The 26,509-nt window shown below is 36.4% G+C and overlaps 1 protein-coding gene across 2 annotated transcripts in view; it reads left to right on the forward strand.

Annotated features, from left to right (window-relative positions):
• Window positions 1–17,348, forward strand: part of GLRA3 (glycine receptor alpha 3) — a 188,704-nt gene extending 171,356 nt beyond the window's left edge. Inside the window, exons 8-10 of one of the 2 annotated variants that reach the window (XM_068552806.1) lie at window positions 836–979; window positions 3,286–3,330; window positions 17,070–17,348. In XM_068552806.1, the coding sequence (XP_068408907.1) occupies window positions 836–979; window positions 3,286–3,330; window positions 17,070–17,348 (468 nt within the window). The remainder of the gene's footprint in view (window positions 1–835; window positions 980–3,285; window positions 3,331–17,069) is intronic. The other variant, XM_068552807.1, reaches the window with a different exon arrangement.
• The last annotated feature ends 9,161 nt before the right edge of the window (window positions 17,349–26,509 follow it).

The following is a 26,509-nucleotide window of genomic DNA, read 5'->3' on the forward strand; positions in this document are numbered from 1 at the left end:
TCCTCAGAGACTTCACACTCTAAACAGGAGAACAAGAAACAAGCAATTACAATGCAATGTGTTCAGGTAAGCACAGGTTTCCTGGGATTCTGAACCGGATTTGGGCGAAGTTTAGCTTGACACCTGAAGGGTTAACTGGGTGTATGTAGGAGAGTGTCCTTTTTTTTTTTTAGAAAAAACACATAAGGTTCCGGGCATCATGTCTGCGTATTACACTCAAATAATTCAGGCAGAAAAGCATATAAAGATGGAGATGAGAGAAAGAGAGGGAGGGAAGGAGGGAGGGAGGGAGAGAAATGTAACTTAATGTTAACAACTGCAGAACTTGGGAGTTCTTTTTACTGTTCTTGCAAAGTGTCTGTAGGGTTAAAATTATTTCAAAATAAAAAACTTTTTTAATGAAGAAAATAAGGAGCTACAAGTTCAACAGCATTATCTATGTTTCAATATTACTTCATACTTTTTCAAGCATTCTGCTACCCTAAAGGTATATTTCAATGTTACTGCACACTTACCAAGCATGATACTATTCTACCCTGAAGGTAAAATTACATTTCATCTTATTTTCTTTCATCATACATTTGGTCTAGCGCTTCATTTGAAAAAACTTATTAGGAAAAAATACACATTTTAATGTATGACTAAAACATAAAACTTGCAGAATTAATTTCTGAAAAATTTTTAAGTAAAAAAAATGTTTTAAGTAAAAAAAAAGAAATGTTACTTCATTGCTTTTTTCTTCCAAGCTGGTATATAAATGGTGTAATTCAGATGGCCATTCTTGTGCTCAATGGAAGTAACAAGTCAGTTTTCTCGCTGTTTCTTTCCCGGCTAGGTTTCGTATGTCAAAGCTATTGACATTTGGATGGCAGTGTGTCTCCTTTTCGTGTTTTCAGCACTACTGGAATATGCAGCTGTAAATTTTGTATCGAGACAACATAAAGAACTTCTGAGATTTCGACGAAAGAGAAAGAATAGGGTAGGCGATTAAATGCATTAAGTTCTCTGGGATACAATTCTCCCTGGAAAGTGAATTTGGCATATTTAATAGGGAGGTACAGAGAGGAAATGGGGACAGGAACTAAATGAAATGATATCCCTTTGGTTTTGTCCAGCTGAAATTTACACTGTCAAAAATAGCCTCAGGGAGAAAATGGTAACATCGAACTATATACTTTCCACAGCAGATCTGGTGACAGGAGAGTTTTATCAACTTCTTTCTAATGTATGTCCTGGAACGACACCATTTTTTGCTTCCACTAACAAAACCTATCATTTCTTATTTGCAAGGTTGCAGTGTTTCTGATGGTTTTACTTGACATAAGTCAACAAATATAGCTATTAAAGTTGTACCTTTTTTTGAACTAATTCCTTTAATTGTTTCCATCAGATATCACCTATTTATTAATACTATGATGTTGATGTAAAACTCTGTTGTCTCCTTTTTGTGTATACTTTTATGTTTTTAAGACATTTCTTCTGAATCCCCATTCGAAACACAATAAGGTGTATTTTTGCCTTGCTATCACTTGATAAGTCAAACCCAGAAGAAATTTTATTTAGAGCATCATTGGGAGACCACATGAAATTGTAGAAGTAATCTCCTAAATGGATTTGTAAGTACAGGATGGCGTTGTTCCCCTCTATTAAGACTTATAATGTCATCTCTTTATATTTACGTAATTTCAATTAACCCCTTTCCTTTTCTGTGAGGGAGAGTCTCTATCAACCAGCATATCTTTGAGTTTACTTTTAGTGTGAATGTGCCAGCTGACATTTTGAAAGCAAATGGTCTCTTAATCAATAGAGAAATATCAAAGTTGTATATTACAGGAGAAGTTGTGGCCAGAATCCAAAATACTGAAATATTTAAGTCAAAACATTCTCAACTCTTAAAATGAATAGTCTGGTTTATATGTAGTGTGCATTTTTAAGGATTTAATTTTTTAAGGAATTTCTTATGGTTTCTGAATGACTGACTGTGATTTATATATTTTATAAATTTTTTTAAGAAGCACTAAGCCATGATCTCCCAGTGCTAAGCCTACTCAGTATTAAACATATTCTAAGGCGGTAAATTATCCAATCGTGTCTAATTGACTGCCCAGAATCATCACCTGCTCCAGTAAATACCCCAATTCACTGTAGCATGGAAGGAATTTCAGCATTGCAATACTGTGGGTAACACGGTGGACAGAAGAAACAATGCCAGGGCTTGCATTTGATCAAATTTTTATAAATATTAAAGCACATCATTTATACATTAACATATATTTTCATGGAGAGATTAACTTTTCTTTATCTCCTGCCCCCCCACCTCTCCCAGTCTGCTGGTTTCCTTATACTTTTCTCACTCTGCCCAACCCTCCCTCTCTCTCTTTCCTCCTTCTTTCTCCCTCCCTTACTGCCTATTTGCTCCTCTCTCTCATATGATAGCTGGCACAGGCTGAAGCACTGTAACAGGACAAAGCATTCTGTATCACAGGGTGAAGCTGTTGTCTTTTTTTCCCATTAATGACTGATTAAGGCTATTTTTTCCTTCTAACATGAATCAGAAGTAAAGCAACACTTATTTCCCCCTCTAATTTTGGTTCACTTTTTTTACATTTATTTTTCATTTCTCTACCTTTTTTCTCCTTCCTACATGTAGGATGTATCAGCCACGTGCTGCAAACACCAGAAATGGGAAGTCGTTCACGTGTGGTGTCCAAAGGGAGGTCTGAGAGCTCAGACATCTTCTGCACCCACCACGCATCCAGCAGTCAGAGTAGCTAATGGATAACATAACAGGCTACAAGTTTAGATACTCAATTCTGATTTCTCCTTAAAAAAAAAAAATCCTTACCAAAGCAGCTCTTTATCCAATTTTACCACCTGTAAGTGTATTGGGATAAAAATATTTGACACCCCTTATTCTTTGGCTCACAGAAAGACAGCAAGATTAATGTTTCTAGTGATTGGCACTCTAGAAAAGTATCAAAATGCAAAAATAGGTACACCTGATTATTTTCTAATCACTATTTGAAGTATTCAGGGAGCAAATATTGTAATTAAGATTTAGTGCAGGAAAAAAAAAAATCCAGTGTTTTTTTTTTCTTAAGTTCACTTCATACTTTGGGGGGTGGATACCTTGCATATGTGAAAATCTATTAATTGATACCTATATATATGTTAAGATGATCTATGCAATTAAAACCAATTGTGCAATTATATTTAATCATCTATGACTTTAATCATCTATCTCTGGTTTCTCAATCCCTTTTGGTCCACTTTACCTTCCCACAGACAGAAGCTTTTGCATTGGAGAAGTTTTACCGTTTCTCAGACACGGTAAATTCACTTTCTTAACTCTAAGTAGAGGAATGTGGTCATCGGTAAAAATGCAGACAGTATACTGTGCACTCAGGCAGTGTTTGGTGGGGAAACACAGCCCCTTGCATACTTAAAGCTGAACAACCACCAACCCTCTTCAGCTAAGGATACTCTCTTTTTCTAACAATTCCCTTTGTCTTCCCTCACTCAATCAAAAGATATTGAAATATTGTCTTTCACCCTATTAACCAAACTGGTCAAATGATTTCAAAATATATATTAAACAGAAGTATCACATGTATCTTATAATAGTCTCCATAGAAGAAATAATCATATGCCTTGACAAAATTAGTTTCAAAATAAATGGGAAATTTATTTATATAAATAAGTTCTGAAAACAGCCCCTCTTGCCAGAAAATAGAGACCTAAAGATAAGGCAAAAATAAAATGCTTTGTCCAACCTGTGTATCTTAACATCCTTTCTTAATGTTAAAGCATGTTGAGATTCTTTAGAGTAAATGAATGATTTTGGTTTTGATAGCATCCTTGGAAATGTTCGATTAAAAAGAGGTCACGAGGACACATGTCCAATTATAATCGCTAAATATTTAGAAATGTAATCTACAGTAGAGCATATCAGTAGCTTGACTTGGAGATCCATAATATAGCACTCAGTGATTAAATTTTAAACACACCAAAAGCCAAGAATTTAGCTTGGGAAATCATATACAAACAGTCCAGTCTACTAAACTAAAATTTCTGGGATATGGTGTATTTTAAAATACCTCCCCAGGGACTTCCCTGGAGGTCCGTCCAGTGGTTAAGACGGCGCCTTCCAATGCAGGGGGTGCGGGTTTGATCCTTGGTCGGGGACCCAAGATCCCACATGCCTCATGGCCAAAAAAACAAAACGTAAGACAGAAGCAATATTGTAACAAATTCAATAAAGACTTTCAAAAAAAAAAAGGTCCATATCAAAAAAAAAAACAACAACCAAAAAAACAAAAAAAAACCTCCCCAGAAGATTCTACTACACACCTTAGTTAAATAATCACTGAACTATTTTTCTTTTCTACTAAAATTGCATCGTTGTTCCCAACATAGCTAGCTACTTCTTCGATTTTCATCCCTGGTGGAAAAAAATTCACATGATCCAATTACTTTTACTTGATTATCCTAACGGTAATTTTAAAAAAATTAATTGCCTTGAATTTGCATAATAGCCCATAGTAGCCTCTTTGGGAAAGGTATATATTTAAATTTTCGGTAACTAAACAGTTCATACATATAGTAGCATTAGTATAAAATACACGTATTCAATTAAATATTGCCTTACAAAAGAATGCAAAGAGAACTCTGATGAAAAAAATCAGATTTCCTTCACTAACAGTCAATAAATACTTACTTTTTAAAAAAGAAACAGAATGGTTTTTTACCATATCGTTTAAGAAAATGCAGACACACTCTAAAATACAATAAATGCAAATACATTGATTAGAAATCCGTGCATGCCATTTAGTTTTATAATATTCTAATCATCATGCAAATTGGGGGTTGATCATTTTCACTATTTGAAAACGATTTTTCTCAACCTAATAGCCCTCTGGGCTGAATGAATTCCTCACTTTGTTTTTTTTTTTTAAACTACGCACTTTGCTTAGAAACAGTCTGAGCAGTCAAAATCTTTAAATCAATATAATGAAGAGGAGGCTCAAGGTGGACGCCACGCCCTTTCTTTTCACGAGTACTGACTTGCATGAGTTCTTCTTAGTACTTTAGTTTGGCAAAAGGGGCAATAAATAAAATCACCCCCTTAGAGAAAGTTTGATCACAACCGAGGGCCGTACACTGATGTACATGGTATTCCAAGGAAAGTTTTAAGTTGGTTCAGCATTGGCTTAGGCATTGCATACAATCTTTTACACCTTACTTTTTCCTCTATGAAAGTACCAGGGAACCTTTTATATGCTGTGAAAGGATGCACATTCACTCTTGTATCCAAATTTCCCCACCCCACACTGTCGTAGCCTGCTGCGTGCTAATCACCCACTGCTGCACCTTGTCATAAATGCTTATCCCCGGGGCTGTGTGTGTGTGGGTGTATGCATGATACGAAAGTATTTTGGTTAGAAGTTGCTCTTCCCGTGTATGATGTCATTACTTGAGTCCTGGAGGGTTATAAAGTCTTCAAAATATTTCCGAACGTGTGTAATTTGTTGAGCAATATGGATGATATGGGATTGTTTTAATGCATTTCATGCAGCTTCTGCATTGCAGTGGAATACTGCAATGGTTTGCTGAGTGAAAACACATACACACAGTATTCTAGTACCTCTATCTTCCTACTTATTACTGTATATTAATTATTATTTGCATACACAAATGAAATAAGAATGGACCACTAGTTCTAGATTCAAAAAATAATTACCAATTTTGTATTTTGTTAGGCGTGGTAGTTATCTTTGTTAAGTACTTGACTGCATTTTGACTATCTGTACAAAAACTTCCATTTATGTATGTATTTATATCCTATCTTACTTCAAAAATAACTCAAGGTAACGTTTAAGAATAACAAATAATTGATTTTTCTGCCTTGTACCTTTTGTCAGCTCTACAGTCTTAGGACAAATGCAAATAGATACGTGTACTATTTCGGTTGAAGGGATGAGAGTCCATGCTTGGAAGCAACATGGTGCCCATATACACTAAATTATTCAATAAAGTTTCCATCTGAGGTCAGTTTATGCTATATTCTAGAGTAGAAGATATTCTTTCAGTAGGTAAGTACTTCCTACAAATTTCTTTGATACATACCTGAGACAAAAGTAGGTTCTCAATAATTTCAAAGTAAATGCTATATGAGTGACTCTGATACACAGGGGTTAGAAATTTCACTTTCTCAAGTAAAACAAAAACTGTAAGAATTTAATTATTTCCTGCCAACAAATATTTTGAGTTTATGTTAAACACAACTATTTCTTAGAACTATATCCCCTCTGAAATATCTCCTTAGGAAAATAATATTCAATAAAGTAATATAAACTCTACTTAATTTAGTGACACTTTAGTGACTTCCATCGCAAAGTTAACTAAAAAAGATACACTGCTAATTTTATATATGCTGTCCACTGTAATATAGTGTCTTATTTTGCCCCATAATTATGAGTTGGCAGTGAAAGAATCCAGCACATTAAATAGAAATAGATGTACAGATTTTAAAAAAATATTTCACTGACTTCTCAGCAATTCCCCAAAATATATGTATTACATTTTCATAATATTTCATCTAAAATATTCATCTTTTTAAGCTTACCTTTTACCATTCAATAATCTCCAAACCATTCTGAATCTAAATTCAATATGCCAAGCATAAACTTGGCTAATTCATAATTAATTCATGTCATCTATAAGAAATGCAAGGTTCCCCTGGGATTTCAAGGAATTTTATGTTGACAATAGACTTGCAAGTCTAAAGTATTTTTAACCTCATATATAGTTATATTTTTTTAAGCCTTCCATTTTTAAGTGATATAGAAATGTATATAGTTGTCTAAACTGAGGGTTTTATTTTAGGCTGATACTTATTTCAGAAAAATAACTTCTAATTCATTCACATACTTCGTCTTACCTTAGAATTTTCTAAGTGATGTTGATTTTTTCTCAACAAAACCAAGCCATTGTTTTGTTTATTAGTAATTTTTTCAAAATCTACACACTTTGAAATCATATAAATGGGAATTAACAGCAATTCACTTTTCCTTCCTTTGTCATTTTCCTACTTGACGATGAAAAGTTACAGAAAATTATTTAAACAAAAAAACCTTTGGGATAATTTACTTAGCATCTTGATTGTATAAAGAACATCTCAAAGGTATCCAGTAGGGAAAAAGCATTAGGATGAAAGTAACATATTTAGTGTTGTTCTATCTCACAGCAATTCACATAATTAATCATCACTCACGCTGTTTTATATAATTAATGATTTGTCACCGCTCACTAGCAATCTTCATGCTTTCACCAAGCCTGCAAACAAATAATATTTTTTGTTATTGTTATTTCTGAAGACTAAGAGGATAGGAAATTAATTCTTATTTCATATATATGTTAGTTTATTATGTTTGATGATAAAGATGAAGCAATTCAACTGAATGACTATATTTACCCTTGGGCTTTCTTTCTGTAATAATTCTAGTTATAATATGCATGTTACATGAGTTAGTCTTTGGCATAATTCTCTAGATAAAGTGAAAAAGCACTTAGAGTGTTTCACAATATGGTATTGTTGCTTAATTACTGAAACATTTTTCTCACTTCCATATTTAGTGAAAACAGGTCCTCCTGTAGAAAGAATTATACACTGGCAAAATGGCTTTTTACATTTTTTATTGCCTACCCTTCTAACTTGCTTGAAGCATAAGAGGATTGACTTGTGGGTAAATGAAGCTATTTCTTCAATTTTACTCTTTTAATCAGCCGCGTTCTTTGGTTCATTTTTTTTTTTAACTTTTTTTTTTTTAATAATTTTTTAAATTAATTAATTTATTTATTTATGGCTGTGTTGGGTCTTCGTTTCTGTGCCAGGGCTTTCTCTAGTTGCGGCAAGTGGGGGCCACTCTTCATCGCGGTGCGCGGGCCTCTCATCGTTGCGGCCCCTCTTGTTGCGGAGCACAGGCTCCAGAAGCGCAGGCTCAGTAATTGTGGCTCACGGGCCTGGTTGCTCCGCGGCATGTGGGATCTTCCCAGACCAGGGCTCGAACCCGTGTCCCCTGCATTGGCAGGCAGACTCTCAACCACTGCGCCATCAGGGGAGCCCCTTTGGTTCATTTTTAATTCATTCTATTTAATCTTTATTATTGTCTATAATTAGATTTGCAAGAATCCCAGCAGTTGTAGAGCAAAGCCCATCCATCACAACAGTAAGACAGTGAGGCAGCCAAGTGATCCACCTACCTTTATGCTGTCAGTTAATCTTTAGTGAAAAGTCTACAAGTGTGAGGCCATCTGGGGAGTCATCAACTGGTAGGCCTATTTTACACAGAACTTTAGTGCTCGCTTAGTTTCTGTAGATTTACAATATCTAATGGTAAAATGGTTTAAGCTGTATTTTTCTTTCACATTGTGTATTATGTGATGTCTATAATAATACAATTATAACAAACAAAATATTGATAATACGATAGCAACAATTATCGGGGGTTGTATGTATTTTTCTCACCCTAAAAAAATCTGCTATGTAGTGCTATAATCATCTTTTCCTAGAATAAGAAACCAAGAATCTGAGAATTAAATAACTGGAACTATCCAGACGCCTGGCAATAAATGATGAAGCCATGGAGTTGCTTAACTACGATAAAAACATTTGCATTTTGAATGTCAATCTTGAGTCAGATTTTAAATTTGGACCATCGAATATATTTGTGTGACTATATAAAATAGTTGAAAACTATTTCCTATAGCACAGACATTTTTTAAAAATAATGCAGATACCCAATTTATTTTCATTTTTTAGAACAAGAGTCCTTCAACGTCTTGCTTTCTATTACCTTTTTTTTTTTAATTTAATTTACTTATTTTTGGCTGTGTTGGGTCTTCGTTTCTGCGCGAGGGTTTTCTCTAGTTGCAGCAAGCGGGGGCCACTCTTCATCGCGGTGCGCGGGCCTCTCACTGTCGCGGCCTCTCTTGTTGCGGAGCACAGGCTCCAGACGCGCAGGCTCAGTAATTGTGGCTCACGGGCCTAGTTGCTCCGCGGCATGTGGGATCTTCCCAGACCAGGGCTCGAACCCGTGTCCCCTGCATTGGCAGGCAGATTCTCAACCACTGCGCCACCAGGGAAGCCCTCTATTACCTTTACCAGGAAATAAATATTTGAATGAGACATTTTAATAAGGGAAATATTTTTACTAAAAATTAAAGTTTCTATTTTTTCACCTCCAAAATTAACAGGAAAGCCACTGGCGATACATTTGTTAGTGAAATCATATTCCAGATGCTTTTGAAAAAACAATACTGCACCAAATCACATTATATAATGTAATTGTCCAAAGTCTATTCCTAAAATATTCCTAGGTCTGTCATAAATTTAAAAATGAATGAAGATACAGGTCATATAAATAGCCTTACAGATAGCCTCTCCTGGAAACAGCCTTACTTAAAAACAGGAATTATTAAAAAATAAAATAATACCTCACTACTAACACAAAAGTCACTACAGAGTATATTTTCATAAACTACCACTTAAAATTTAAATTAGAAAGTGTTAGAGGTGTTCAAAAAATGTTACATCACCATGAATTCAGGCTAACTAGGATAGCTGCATTGTGCCTCTTGGAAATTTTTGTTTCTACAAATTGTGCGTTATGATCACCTAGAGAGCTTGGAAATGCAGATTACTGGGACAACCTAAATGTTAATGAGTTCAAATCTCTGCAACTGAGATCCAGAAAACTGGATCTGAGCAATCCCTCCCAGCGATTCTGAGACAGCTGCCACTGCAGGTACACTGTGAGTCCTGACCATCCACTGAGAGTTTCCATTGGTGAACCAAGGGACCTGCTTTTCCTCAGTGGGAAGAGAAGCATGAGGTTCCTACCGCTCTGGGTAGCTCCCATCAGGGGTCCGTTGTCGAAAGGCTGAATTTTCCTATGATGTGCTTCACCCAAGTTACTCCTCTTAGCTCGTCCCTGAATATGCCATTTTCATTTTTATCAGGGAGCTTGCATGGAGATGCCTTTTTGACGTCACGCATGACATGGTAGATATTCTTAGACCTAAATAGAGTCTGATACTCTTCAGATTCCTTTCGTCTGGGGACTGTCTCTACCAGAGCCCAAGAGAATGCCAGTCGCTGTCATTCAAATAGATTAATCTGCTCATGGCATTAGAGAGTTTTCTGGTATAGAATCCTAGCAGCCACCTTAGGGTGCTATTATTGAGCTTTTCCCAGAAACCCCAGTCTGCATGTTTTAGTAGCAGATACCTCTACAGTTGATGACTTTTAAGGCCTCAGAGAGGCAGCTTGGGTTATTGCCTGCCTCAGATGTCTTACAGCTGGCCCTTGTTCCCCTTTCGAATTCAGTCTGTCTTGGGACTTCCCTGGTGGTCCAGTGGTTAAGACTTTGCCTTCCAATGCAGGGGGTGTGGGTTCGATCCCCGGTCAGGGACCTAAGATCCCACATGCCTCGCGACCAAAAAAACCAAAACATAAAACAGAAGCAATATTGTAACAAATTCAATAAAACTTTAAAAATGGTCCACATCAAAAAAAAAAAAAAAAATCTTAAAAAAAAAAAATTCATCCTGTCTTTCTGTCACTCTGTACACCATGACCAACAGAAACGCAAAACGTATCTGCCAGATTTCAAATAGTGCTGCAAGCTGTTTTGCTCTTAGTGGGATCCAGGAGAGATAGCAGTGTGTCCTTTATTGTTTGTGAATTGTGTCTAGTGGTTTATCCAGGATATTTCCAAAAACTTCACTGATGGCACTGGGCTCTCACTCTTGGCTGCATCTAGTCTGAATCTTAAGCTTTACCTAGTCATGTGTGCTATTCCACTTTCCAAACCTTGCCTGACTTTGTCCTCCAAGAGGAAAGATCTCATTCATCATTAACCAACTTAGTCTGACAATGATCTGGACCAAACTGTTTCCAACCAGGTTGTGACACATGTTGGAGAAGTCAGACTTCCCTAAGGGACAAACAGTAAGGTGACAGTTGGGTCTACCCCACATGAAGACTCACTGTGTTTGACGTTTTCTTAGATTGGGATTGAGAGGAAAGATGTAGCCAAGTGGACCAAAGCATACCAGCCTCCTCTGTCCTGAAACTCCTAAAGAGGTTTTAGCACGTCCACCTCGTGGAGGCAGTTGTCGAGACTTCCTTAGTGACCCCGCGTAGTCAGCGGTCAGCCTGCAGGACCCGCTTATTTTTATCATAGTTCAATCAGGACTATTCTGGAGAAAATTAACGAGGGGCTAGCACCCCTGCTGCCATCACGTCCTTAATCAGAGCTGAGTTTTCTTTACCTCCCTGGAATCTTGTGCTGTTTAATAGCTACTGCAGCGGAAGGTTTAGGCAATTCTAAGGGCTCCCATTTTAGTACATCCAGTTACAACTGGGCTAAGGAACAGCGGCCCAAGATTAGGCTCACGCCAGAAATGGCAAGGCCCTTCATCCACGGTCGCATCCTTCCCAGTTATACATTTAGCCAAAGGTGATACCACCTACTGGATACGTCTTAGTCCCTTGTTTTCCTATCTGCAGTTTTCACTACGACCAAACACAGCATCACTCGGCCTTCTTCTCTGCTCCACCAGCTTCTTAACATTGCTCTTATCTTCGCCTTCTCGCTTCCCAGCAGTCTTAGTGCTCATGGTGCACTGGCTTCCACAATCCCAAAGAGCTGTGTTCACCACCCCTGGCCATTCTCCATTAACCATGGCACACAGCCTGGGACCCCACTCAGAACTGGACAAGGAGACCCTGGCCTTCGTGGGCAGGCTTCTTTGTGTCTTCGCAGATGCAGTCAATTCAGCCACCGCGTCAGCGCCTTTTGTTTGCATTCCCATTGGCACCACTGGATTAACTTCCGAGATGAAAGTGCCAGATTTAACAGGGTTCCCTAAAGGAAGCAGCTGCCGGAACTAGAACAGATTTCCTTCCCCCCAGCTGGTGACAACGTGCCAGGAAATCTTTCATAGGAATCCTGTCAATTTTCGCTCTTTTCACGCTGTGTCTTGAAAGCCACCTAAAGAGAGCTGATAGAGTCTTCTCTGGCCAAGTTCTCTCTTCTGAATGGCCCAGATTTTTTTTTTCCTTCAGTGAAACCCAGCACGTCAGCTGCAAGAGTAAACGTGTCCATGAATTGTATATACTCTCCTGCCTTCCCCAAAAGAGAGCCACCTGGGAACCCAGGCCTGGGGGACTCCCCGAATCACTGTGTCTACCAGAGTTTAGGTCAGAGCATGTGGTTTGGGGAGGCTCATTTTTTTTTCTTTTTGCATTATTATTATTATTATTATTATTATTTTTTAATTACTGTATGGCCAGCCCAGGTTTGCTACATCCCTTAAGAGAGCTGCGTCTTCTTCAGGGCTGTTCCAGTACACAGCAGAAAGAAAACAGGCCGCTTTCCTTCTCAGCGTAGATTCACATCACCCCAGGCTTCACCCACTCCAAAAGGGTCCTTGAATTTACGCCTGCCAGCAATTCCCGAACGGCAACATTGCAGCAAGTTAGGAGTTCGCATTCACATCAAACGTTGTTTTTCAGCTGCAGCATGCAGAAAAATTATCAGCTCTTATGTGAATTAACCTAAAGATCCTGGGAAGTGTGAACCGCCCAGATATCTGCTGGTCCTTCTCAGCAAAGTGGCCCAACTCCTATTTACTTTGTCCCATGTGGTATCTACTAGCCCCATGAGGCTGTTGAGCCCTAGAAATATGGAGTCTGAATTGAGGGGTGTTATAAATGTAAAATGCACACTGATTTCAAGGACTTAGTATGCAATAAAGAACACAAAATTTCTCCTTTAATTTCTACTTGAGTCAACATTTGAATAATATTTAGGACGTAGTGAGTTAAGGAAAATATACTGTTAAAATTAATTTTGCCTATTTCTTTTAACTTAAATGTAGCTAATGTAAAGCTTAGATTTAAAATTACACACATAGCTTTCGTTGGTGGTTCCCATTATATTTCCACTGGACAGGGCTGCATTGTAGTCACTTGTTTCCAGTGTCATTTGCCTGGGGTGGCAGAGGAGTAACATCAAGACAAAGTGCGGTGTCCCTCCAAGTCCCCACTGGACTTGTGCTTTCATCGTGAGCACAGGCTGCAAATCTGCTTGATGTGCTTGCTCTGGTTTCTCTTTCCCCCAAGTGGTTTCAGCTGCACAAAGATAATCGGTTAATAGGAGACAAAGCCACTTTCTCCTCAGTTTTATGACCCTGTTTCCCTTCGGTTTTCTCTCACTCACCATCCATCTGCCAGTTCAACAGGGCATATGTGTGTGTCATCCATAGCCCAACAGTATGATTTATCCCCAGTGTTTTCTGTGGAGCTTTTGCTACCTCCAACCCAGGGAGGGTCAGGGTCACGTTCTCATCAGAATTCCCTCCCAGAACCTTTGGCTGCATTGAGCCTGAAAGGATCTGAAAGCCAGGTCTCCTTCCATCACCACCACTGAGGTTTTAGGTTCAAACTGTCAATCAGACCCTCCAGACACAATGGGCTTTAACCTAATATTGCGTTTACTTGGTCCTCTAGGAGCACGCGAGGCAGGTGACATGCCAGACACAGCATCTTCATTTCATGGGGAGGTCCGACAGCGGCTCAAGAGCTTCTTCCCCCGGCCCCTCCAGCCTTCAGGCCACTGAGCAGCTCCCCCAGGGCAGGTGCCACAGTAAAGGGAGAAAGCTCCACATCCCTGTTTTCAAGGAAGTCATCCTGGAAAAACTAGGTCTTTCTCTGCAGCTCTCAACAGCCAGGCCTGGTGTTACCCCTTTACCCCTTTACAGTTCACTGGAAAGATCCAACTGAGAAAATATAGTTGCTCACTGCCTATGTTAGATCTTAAACCTCAGATCTCTGTTTTGAGACAAGTGTGTATGTGGGAGGCTCTCTAAAGGTCTGAAAATATTCAATTCTCCAGAACAGATGGACAGTGGAGGAAGGTGGTTAAAATGTACAAACTTCCAGTTTTAAATAAATAAGTTCTAGGGACATAATGTACAACATGATGACTTGAGTTAGCACTGCTGTAAGATATATCACGCATGATATAGTGGAAAGCTGTGAAGAGAGTAGATCCTAAGCGTTCTCATCACAAGGAGAATTTTTTTCTTTTCTTTTTATTGTATCTATACCAGACGGTGGATGTTCACTAAACCTATCATGGTCATCGTTTCACAATATGTGTAAGTCAAACCATCATGCTGTATATCTTAAACTTATACAGTGATGTATCAACTATTTCCCCATAAAGATAAAGGCAATGCAAAGAAAACAGTTACTTAGCCTTAACATTTCCATGGTGGCTAAAAACATTGGAAGTATAAATGAACATCCCTATTAAAGACCGCTAGAAAACCAATTTCCAATTTTTGTAAGATTGCAACAGTTACATGTCATTTGGATCATCAGCTTTTATTTTAGACTTGTTTCCTCAAAGTTCAGTTGCTTATACATCTTACAGTTGAGATATATTCCAGTAACTATATGTTTCTGTTTTTCAGGTATAATTGCCTTATTTCCTAATTCCCCAAAAAACTATTTCATACATTATTACATCAACTTTGATCATCTTTTCAATTTTAGAATCCATTTAAATTTCTATTTTTCGCTTTCATATTTTGTAATATACTGTTCATTAGGCCTGTACTATCACAGACCTAAAATAAATTTTCAGGAGTTTGAGCCAATTAATTACTTTTAACTCTTATGTTACCATCACAGAGTACTTTCATAAAAATTGAGCTGTAACAACTTTTTGAGATGTCATCTTTTAAACATTGAATTTTAGTAGCAAAAAATCCAATTAATTGGCAGTTATCTACAGTTACATTCTAAGCAAATGCATTAAATTATTCATTAATGAATTTCATTAGGAAGGATTAAATACCATATTCTCCTATCATGAACACATTTCATTTATCATTTTTTAAAATAAATTTATTTATTTTATTTTTGGCTGCGTTGGGTCTTCGTTGCTCTGCGCGGGCTTTTCTCCAGTTGTGGTGAGCAGGGGCCACTCTTCGTTGCGGTGCGCAGGCTTCTCATTGCGGTGGCTTCTCTTGTTGCGGAGCACGGGCTCTAGGCGCGCGGGCTTCAGTAGTTGCGGCAGGCGGGCCCTAGAACGCAGGCTCAGTACTTGTGGCTCACGGGCCCAGCTGCTCCACAGCATGTGGGATCCCCCCAGAGCAGGGCTCGAACCCGCGTCCCCTGCATTGGCAGGCGAACTCTCAACCACTACGCCACCAGGGAAGCCCTATCATGTTTTTACTAAGTAATTTTTTTTCTTTAAATTTTGTTTTTTTCATATATATACATGGAGAATTCTCTTCAATTTGCAACATTTTAGAGAAAAAGAACAATACTTTTAGGACCATGATAAGTTATAATTCTCTTTAATATGAAACTTCTGCCAGATTTCCTTCGTAATTTCAGCTAAACCAATGTACCTTAAAAGTAATAGTATATGAACTAGAATATCTGACCATCTGATAGTATTCCAAATGGGTTAGTATAAAACGTCAAGTGAGAATAACAATAACCAAGCAGTGTTGTCGATCTAGATTGCATTTCCCAATGAAGTAACATGAAACTGTAGGAAACAAGCATTAAAGTGTTTGCCTCCATGAAAAAGAAAACTTCAGGGGCTTCCCTGGTGGCGCAGTGGTTGAGAATCTGCCTGCCAATGCGGGGGACACGGGTTCGAGCCCTGGTCTGGGAAGATCCCACATGCCGCGGAGCAACCGGGCCCGTGAGCCACAATCATTACTGAGCCTGCGCGTCTGGAGCCTGTGCTCCGCAGCAAGAGAGGCCGCGATAGTGAGAGGCCCGCGCACCGCGATGAAGAGGGGCCCCCGCTCGCCGCAACGAAGACCCAACACAGCCAAAAATAAATAAATTAATTAATTAATTAATTTAAAAAAAGAAAAGAGAAAAATTCAATCTATGATCGTGGTATTTTCCCTTTGACATCATATATGTACACATTTAAACACATGATGTGAAAAAAATCTAGTACACGAACATATATAATATCCAAATAGATTTTTTTCTTGCTCAATTTATTTAGATATTCTAGCAATATGTAGACAATGCCAGAATATTTAATTTTTCCATTAAAACATAACACTTGAGTGTTTCATTGAATGAACACGTCTGTGTGATGCAGCAGGATAAATCAATAAAACTTGAATAGGAAAGAAAAGCAACTCACCTTTATATGCTTTACCTTTTCATTATAATAATGTTATCATTTATCAGGATAAAGCTTAAGTTATGGTTCTGAAACGCCTGTTATACATGCCCTATTCCATGACTAAAGTGCTTTCTTTTTTTCTTTTTTTTTTTTTTAACATCTTTATTGGAGTACAATTGCTTTACAGTGGTGTGTTAGTTTCTGCTTTATAACAAAGTGAATCAGTTATACATATATGTATGTTCCCATATCTCTTCCCTCTTGCGTCTCCCTCCCTCCCACCCTCCCTATCCCACCCCTCTAGGTGGTCACAAAGCACCGAGCTGATCTCCCTGTGCTATGCGGCTGCTGCCCACTAGCTATCTATTTTACGTTTGGTAGTGTATATATGTCCATGCCACCCTCTCACTTTGTCACATCTTACCTTTCCCCCTCCCCATATCCTCAAGTCCATTCTCTAGTAGATCTGTGTCTTTATTCCCGTCTTGCCCCTAGGTTCTTTATGGCCTTTTCTTTTTTTTTCTTAGATTCCATATATATGTGTTAGCGTACGGTATTTGTTTTTCTCTTTCTGACTTACTTCACTCTGTATGACAGACTCTAGGTCCATCCACCTCACTACAAATAATTTCGTTTCTTTTTATGGCTGAGTAATATTCCATTGTATATATGTGCCACATCTTCTTTATCCATTCATCTGTCGATGGACACTTAGGTTGCTTCCATGTCCTGGCTGTTGTAAATAGAGCTGCAATGAACATTTTGGTACATGACTCCTTTTGAGTTATGGTTTTCTCAGGGTTAAAGTGCTTTCTAATGTTTTTCTTATGACAGGATGATGAGGTAAGGGAAAGCCGATTCAGTTTCACAGCCTATGGAATGGGACCGTGTCTGCAAACAAAAGACGGTGTGACTCCAAAGGGCCCAAACCATCCTGTCAAGGTAATGCCAGAGAGCCTGGATGAAATGAGGAAGGTCTTCATTGACCGTGCCAAGAAGATTGACACCATCTCCCGAGCCTGCTTCCCATTAGCCTTTTTGATTTTTAATATTTTCTACTGGGTTATCTATAAAATTCTTAGGCATGAGGATATTCATCAGCAACAAGATTAAGTCTCTGGGGGTGTGCAAGTGTGCAAACTGTCAACTCAGAAGGAAGGTTCTTTGCCATAGGGGTGTGTGTGTGTGTGTGTGTGTGTGTGTGTGTGTGTATGTGTGTGTGTGGTGTACAAATGATGACCATTTGTCATATGTGGCATATGGAAAGGTATTATTACGATTTGCTATGCGAAGTCATGAGGCAGTTGAGTACTTTAATGGATACAAAATGTATATATTATAGGGATTTTATTTCATATTAATTTAAGATTATCTGTTCTTTCACAGTAAATCGTACAAGTGGAAGTATTACTGTCAATGTGTTTGTATCTAATATGATATCACATAATAGTACGTGTGAAAACTACTTTGGAATTCTTTGATTTTTAATTCAATATTAAATATCACAAAAGTAAAATTTGCCCAGAAAACTTTGGAAAAGGAAAGAGGGGAAACGTTGAAGATAAAAAATCAGTAGTTTGAGGCTTTAAAATATTTTCTTATACTGTAGTTACAAAATAGAAAAATAATCAGATAATTCAGTGGGAAACTCACTCAATAATGATAGAAGATTGTACATACACATGCTATAGAACCAACTTAGGGAATAAAAAATTTAAATTAGAAGATTAAAATTAAAAACTTTGTTGTTTAGATACCAAATTTAGTTGTTTAAAATATTAAATTTCCCTCTTTAGAAATTTTTTTAATGGCCTAAGCGATCATATTATATACAAAAGCTACTTTTCATAACTTTATATCTCTATGAATGAACGTAGGTATACTGAAAACATTATTGTTTTTAAAAAGTGTTATAGCTGTGTATTTTTAATTTTTAAAATAATTTTAATTATTGCCAAACTGAAAAATTCAAGCCAGCATCTTTGTTTTGTTAGATTTTTAATAGTTGCTTAATTGTCTGTAAGTAATTATGTTTACTGTTTTGATATAATTGAATAAAGTTCAGTAAGACTTTTGTATTTTAGCTTAGAATGAGACTTTAAAATTCAATGGGATTATAGTATTTACATTTTGATAAAAATGAATTTACTGAAAACATATATGGATTTAGAAAGATTTTTTAATAAGAACAGTTTTCCCATCAAAGTTATATGGGTTCCAACTCCTAGCTCCAAATGTAAAGAGGGAAGATTTTAATTCTAAATTATATAAATAAGTCATTTCTACAAAGTGAGGATTGATTATTTTATATTTCTGAATTAATGATTTCAATATATAAGCCATCCACTAGATGTGAATAATTCTAAATAAAATTTTTACTTAAAATTTATCAGCATCCCCATGGAATTATTTCAACTGCAATGGGGCATTAACTCATTTCGTGCAGTGTAATTAAGTGCAAACATATGATAGAGTTCTAGGTTAAATTGAACCAGACTCTGCTTCTTTTCCAGTTTTGCTAGTTTTGCATTATTTTTATCATTAATGTATTTTTAAAAAGCTCTAGAATGCTTTTTAGAAATGTTTAATTACTGGTCAGATTCGCTAGATGGAAACTCGTACCAAATTACTGACAGAGAAAGGTTTAACCATTAAGAAAACGATTAACTCAGATTTAAGAGGGGAAAAAAAAAGCCAGTTCTTGAAATAGATGGTACCAGTTACTGCCCTTTAACCATTATCAAACTAAAAGTTAAGAACTGCCATTTAAAGCTAAAATGTCTCAATGTTATTGAACTTTGGTCTATCTAATTGTATTTTTTTAAAATAACTTTAAAAAATAATGTATGTTTAGCAACTTTTGCTAGTAAAAGACCAAATTACCCTCCTTTATAAGTAATTTAAAACTATTAGGAAAGAAAAATGTTTGGCATTAAATGCAAATGCCACAACCAAAAGAAGTTGTTGCTATGTACTTCACTTATTTTGAGGACTGTGCACCCCAGAGTTAAACATGTCCTTCTTCATTGGGGATTGTATGAACCAAAACCATGAAAATATATTCTTGTACTCAAGGTAGATTAGACCAAGATATGCTGTTGGTGTTCTCTGAGGGTAGGCTAGTCGGTTTGAATTAATGATAAACTACATTGTCTCAAGGTGTCTCTGAAATACTTGAATACATTTTTCTGTACTTCACACATCTTATTTTTAAAGTTCTTCATCATTGCTTAAATTAAGTGAATTATGCCAAAAGCCAACACAAATACAGTGGACCTATACTCCCAAAGAAATTCATGGGCATCACTTGTTTTCATATTTGAGAATATTAAAAATGTCTCTTTTTTAAGCCTGAAACTTGGAATATAAAAAATACGAGCCACACAACAACTTTTTCAGCAGGGGCATTGGTATGGTAGAAATCTCCCTATCTCAAAAGGATTACACTTTGCTTAGGTATATATAGTTGTCTCACTACACTAAGAAAATACATTGACATTTCACTCATATGGCAACAGTGACATTGCAAATATAGCTGAATCCAAAATGTTTAAAGGAGTCTGTCCCCTCTAATGAACTCTCATAGACCCTTTAACATGGGAAAACGACATTATAATTAACATCCCGAGATGGTATTTGCCTAAATAAGCCCTGTGTCAAACCCTAATATTTCAAATTAAACCAGCCAGAAATCTATTAACGATGAGAAAATTAAAATGTGTGCATGTACCCTGAGTACCCACACATAAGCTGGAATTCTAGTATGGATATTCTGAAGCATTTTGAAATAGTCACATTAGAAAGTTTGTAATTTTTCTACATGCTGTTTACTTCACTTTTTTTATAATTATGTATCTCACCCATTGACATCTATGGCTCCATATGAATTTTTAGGATACCTTGTACCTTAGTATATATGTGCCATCCTTCTCTTTCTTTCCCAACTATTAGAACTGGAGTTCAACTACAGTGAGGACCTAGAACTTTCTTTACTATTTAAAAGAGATTCCAGAAAGTTACTGTAGAAGCAAGAAAGCCAAAGGTCTTTAAAACTTCTCCATACTTTCTGGATGTTTCTGCATAACAGTGACTCACCTGGAGAGCCCATCCAACTCCCAGTTGCTGTATTTAAGGGACTGTTATGACTACTTACCTTATTCTACAGTCAACTCCTATTGTATGGGTATATTCTAACAATGTTTACTTTAATTTTGATTTATAAATGCTTTAAATCTGTATACCCCTAAAATATAGATACATACACTGGGTTTATAAATTCCCAGGATCTTATGGAAGATACTGGAAATTTTAGGGAAAAATGTGAAAAAATAAGCCAACATGTTTTATAGAAGAGAGCAAGATGTTAACTACTTCAGCACTCTGTGCGACTTAAGTGGTTATAATTTTAAGAGAATAATACGTGTATCCTCCATACTATACATTCCCTTTTCTGAATGTCTTTCATCCCATTTAAAAAATATACTTTTCTATTCTTAACATGATATACCTCACCTGCTAGTCACTTTGGAAGACTGAATGTTATACTGGCAGCTAAATTTTTCTTTCATCTATAAAGTACACATTCCGTGAAATGGGCTGGAGGAAATATGGGACTTGCCAATATTAAACATAGAAAATACTCTCAATATTAAAAGTAGGAAGCTGGCAATACTGACATCCACAGGCGTCCCCTGACAGCCACTTAGAGCCCTCTCATAATGAAACTCAGAAGAAATATAAGCCACAGTTCTTAGACCAATCAATCATTAACAATCTTTGAGGTCGTGTGTCCGACTCTAAAATAGATTTCACAGACCTTGAAATATAGACAATAGCAAAAGCTCTCAAAATTTACAGGGGTGTACCATCTGTACTTCTCAGCTAGTTGATGCTGACCTAGTAAAGAAAAGCAAACCACTCCAAGGACACAGCACTAACTTTTATATAGTCCGTATTCATTCATGCTGACAAGGTGAAGACTGCAAAGTAATGAACTTGATTGAAACACATTAAGAGAATAAGTATGGTTTCCACCTCAAGGCAGTTTAATTTTAACAGTCTATCCAAGGCAAATATCATCAATGGAAATATAGTCTATGCACTTATAATTATCTTAGTTCACTGAGGGGATTAGTTGGAAACTGTCTTAGTGACTCAGAGAATAGTTTTTGCACCTTTATAATTGCAAGCTTGTCTTTTGAATTATACTTAACCTTTTAAGCACAATTATGATAACGACAGTTTGCTTGTTCATTTGGGTATTCAGTTTGTTTTTTTTTTTTTTTTTTTTTTTGGGTATTCAGTTTTTGAACTCGATAATTTTATTGCCTAGCCTTGGCTTTTGGACTGAGTTACACGCTATTGTAGCGGTATTGGAACTTTTAGCACCATCAGCTCTGGCAGACTATGAAAACTTGCTGGCGTCACATGCATTTCAGAGAAGAATTTAGTGGCAAAAACTGCACAATTTATTAAAGTGACAAATTTCAATTTGTCACTTAAAACTGTATGCAGAATTGTCTAACTTGCTCAAGCAACATTAAAGGACTTTCTGGTGCAGTTTTTCCAATATTTTTGACAAGGCCACTTTCCCTAGCTGAACCTATCTGAACAACGGGCAGTGGAAAAGTATGACCATGAAGATTAGAATTCTATAAAAGACTGAAGTTTTGAATATAATGGCAACCAAGTATTGTTCTCCACAATGCCTCCGTAATTCCTTACTGTATCCTCTGCTTGGGACCATTCATAGCAGTGCAGAATCAATCATGTCCACCCCAATGAGCATTGAATATCAACCTTTAACTAAGCAAACAGTCACCATCTCTCGTTTCCAAGACATATTTTAGACCTTAAAAAATGAGGTCAACTCATTTTTGACATTTTAAAGGGATGTTAAAAATGATAAGAGGAATTACAGTTTGTGGCTGTAAGACAATGGGGTGTTTTCAATTACATATTTTAGAAAATACAGTGTATATGAGCACACACGTCCCCTCTCGATTGAATACAAACAAAACTCCCATAATACCTGAGCTGTCTTCCTCAGCAGATGCATTGATTTTTATTGTCTGGTTCGTGTACTACAAAGAGTGATAAAATATAACAATCCCATTTTATTCTCATTGCTATATAAATCCTTTGTGAATAAATACATAGCACACCATAGGAATTGTGTTAAGTTAATTAACTTTAAAATTAAACTTTTATCCCAGCCCCTGTTCCTCTATAAGAATATGCTGAACTTCCATAGGGAGACAGCTGTTGTTCTAATTACTTAAAAAGTAAAGTGATGCATGTTCTTCCATAACCAGGATGCTTAGAGCCCATGCGTAAAATAGAGCCCCCTAGGATTTGAAAATAACTAGGGCAGGGAAAATATTCTGGAGAAGCTTCTACTAGAAATCAGCCCAAAAGACAGAGTCCTGAGCCAGTTGCTAGGATCCTCTTACTAATTTTTTCTTCTACCTTTTTTATGTTGCCTTCATCTCTTTCCTTTTCCCTCTCTTACACACCCATACACACACACACACACACCCATACACACACGTGCACACACACTTCTTATTATATATTGTTCATGGGGTAAATTTATTCAAATTAGAAATGCAAAGGAAGTCAACTTTTCTGGGCAAATGTCCATAATCCTGTGATGTGTTTTGCAATATCAGTGATTCCTGGTGGGAAATACGAGCTGTGCAGTCATTTGATTTGGCCATTCCTTATTTATGAAACCATAATACTTTGTTGCAACAGCACATGAACAAAGCTATGTGGATCAAATTTTTCTCCAACTATTAATGATAGAATTCTAAAACACTGCTCGGACTGTCTTTGAAGAATGACTAAATATTTGTCAAACAGTGCTTCCAAAAGACAATCAGTAATAACTAGTACTATTGGATGATTTCACAGTGTCCTAACAGGCAGTTTTCTCAGTATTTTTTATGGTTCACACATAAACAAAATAAGAGAATTTTAAAGGTGGTGGAGTAGTATTTTAAAAAATAGTGATTCTGATTCCTACCTGTACATCAGAATCTCTTACACACATTTTTAAACATGTATACGTACTGGTGTTCAGCATAAGAGATTAGAATTCAATCAGTGATTCAACAACTATTCCTTAAGCACCTTCTAGGTACCTGGCACTTTTCTGAGTGAAAAGTGAATAAGGTGTGTTCAGAGTAAGCATGACATTCTGGATTATTGATAAAGTTCCACAAGTGAGAACAATTGACATAAACATACAAAAACCTATTCTTCTAATAATACTTGATTTAACACTGAAAGCTTTTTAATCTTTTCTTCCTTCAAATTCATTTTAACTATTTCTCTTTTATGTCCTTAAAATTAAAAATAAACCTTTGAGCTGTTTCAGTTCAGCTTCCCTTCCAATGTCAGAATCTTCACCATCCCTGGTACATTCCTGATACAAAATTATCCACATTCCCCTCAAACTCTTAGAGCAACAGGTAGCTCATTATTCTGAAGGCAACCTCTTCTGCTGTGACACAGCTTTAAGTGATGTAAAAAAGAAGTTTATCTTCATCAAGAAATGACTTTTACTGTCTTTCCAACTAAGTCTCCTCCATTCCCTTAAGGACGGCTCATTGTGTGTTTTTTCGTTATCTGCAGGCTCCATCAATACACTTTTTCAATCCCTGATCATTAGCTTTATTCTCATTTAAGCCACTCATCAATACACATTGTGTTAAACAATGCTGAGATGTTTTCAGGTTCATAAAATAGTGAAATATAAAATTGTCTAAGTAGAAATTAATAAAAATGTTTATGTAACTCATTTGCAGTAACTTTGTTTCTTTTTTAAATTTTATTTTATTTTTTTTTATACAGCAGGTTCTTATTAGCTATCTATTTTATACATATTAGTGTATACATGTCAATTCCAATCTCCCAGTTCATCCCACCACCACTCCCCCTCCCCTGATTTCCCCCCCGTGGTGTCCATACTTTTGCCCTCTACATCTGTGTCCCTATTTCTGCCTTGCAAATTGGTTCATCTGTACCATTTTTCTAGATTCCACATATATGTGTTAATATACAATATTTGTTTTTCTCTTTCTGACTTACTTCACTCTGTATTACTCAGCCATAAAAAGAAACAAAAATGGGTCATTTGTAGAGATGTGGATGGACCTAGAGACTGTCATTCAGTAACTTTAAGTGTCTTCCTATAATGACACAATAATTTTAAATTAAGTATATAACAATCTATTTCATGATATGAAGATATTATTTTAAAAATCCCTACAAAGTAATAGGAATTAAAGAACTATCAGCCACACATAATATTTTTAGAGTAAAGCTATAATAAAAATATAGTGATTTAAGTTGTTTTATTTTAATAGATGGTTTTTCTCTGCGGTGGTTTTAGCCAAGGTACCTTCCGGCAACCCCTCTACTGATTCATTATCCAATCTGGCTTGTAATGTAAACAAAGAGGAAGAAGCTGTGGGTCAAAGGCCAGGAAAGGATTCGGGCATGAGACTGTATTGAACGTGCCTGAATAATTTTGCACGCCTTCACTTTCATCTGTATGAATTATGCAATGGCTTTTCCTTCAATTTGTATTTTAATGTATGATAGATGATGATATTGGGGAAAAATAGAGAGAAGTAGCCTGCCCTTCTGTGAATATTATATAACCTGCTGTGGAAAACAAAATGAAAAGAAAATGTGCCATATATTTTCAATGTACTATGGTAATGTCATATACAGGGATTTATTATTAGTGAGTCAAGATGTTTAAAAGACTACCAAAAAAAGTATTGCTATTCTATGGTGTTAATTATTTTTCTGTAGATTTAAAACACGTCTTCCTGAGTTTGATGTCTGTCTGTCTTCCTGTCCAGATGATGTCATATTTTTCAGGAAACTATGCTGAAAATATATTTAAAATCGTATGCATGGTTTTATCAACTTGTTTCTCTCTGTATTACCTTTAGTTCAATTCTGCAAGTGACAAATTCTCAAGTCAGAGTCATTAACTCATGTATAGTATATGGTATTTATCATGTAACTGCAGATTATTTGATCAAAAACAATAAAAATTAACACTTTTCAAGAATATGGATAATTCCTTTGTCCCATTTTATCATATTTTATCAGGGGGTCATGTTGTTTTCCTGACAAAGGTCATACATTTCTGTTCTGATGGAAAGGATTATACTGAGATTACAAACCCAGTGATATACCATTCAGAGAAGCCTCAACATACACATTCCATTATAGGAAAAGTGCAGTAAGGAGGCTGGTGAATGGAACTTTTCAACTCAGAATAGAATGAGAGAAGATGTGTTACTATGTAGAAAAATGATTTGACATTCTTTATAATTTTTGTTTGCTTGGAAGTCTTTTCCTTAAAGTCTATTTATTGAATAAACCACTTTTATTTAACTTGCCCGTAGAGACCACTTCAAAATGGAATGTTGGTCTTTTTTTTGTTGTTTTTTAGAATTTAGGTATGCTTTTTTTTTTTTACTTTACACAATTAGGCTGGAGTTTAGTGATAGTACAATAGTTGATAAAGAAGAGAAAAATCAATGTATAGGAAATTTAAGAAAATATTGCAGTATGGTCTATGACAACTTGCTTCTCATTTTTGGAGTACCTATAATTTATATGTCTTTATGTATTTATTGGCTGCACAAGGTTCAGGAAAATTGGTTGGAAATTCCTTGCTAAATTAGCACTGTGTTTTCCTTGATGAGCTGGCCTTCACTAGCTTCTTAATTTGCACTTGAATGGTTCATCCCATAATGTCAGTGGAAACTCTAGACTGAAATGCTGCCCGAGACTCAGGCAAGGTCATCTACAAGTACAAGTGCTAGAGGCATCGACAGGTGAAAGATACTTAACCAAAATGTATGTGAATAAGCATAATGTGCATAACTTATTGGTAAACTATAATTTTAAAAAAATCGATGTTTATTTTCATGGTTTAAAATATTTTCATTATTCTCATTCTATTCACCATTTCAATACCACTAAATTAGTTGTTTTTCTCTAGGTATTTTATCCCAATTTACTCTTGCTGTCTGTTGCTTTCTTCCTTGATAAACTTATATTCTATGTATATATTCCTTGTTTATAAGTTTGTACAATTCACATTGTTAATTACCCATTCGTGGAAAACTTAAATTGGAATTTGACCATAGTTACTGAACTATGGTATACTATAAATATGTAGCTAGTTTGCTTTTCTCTTTCCCTATATAATATTTGACCCCATGTGTTGTCTTATCAAGTTA

The sequence above is a fragment of the Eschrichtius robustus genome, chromosome 10 (genome assembly GCF_028021215.1).
Source record: "Eschrichtius robustus isolate mEscRob2 chromosome 10, mEscRob2.pri, whole genome shotgun sequence".
In the NCBI taxonomy this organism is placed as follows: domain Eukaryota; kingdom Metazoa; phylum Chordata; class Mammalia; order Artiodactyla; family Eschrichtiidae; genus Eschrichtius; species Eschrichtius robustus.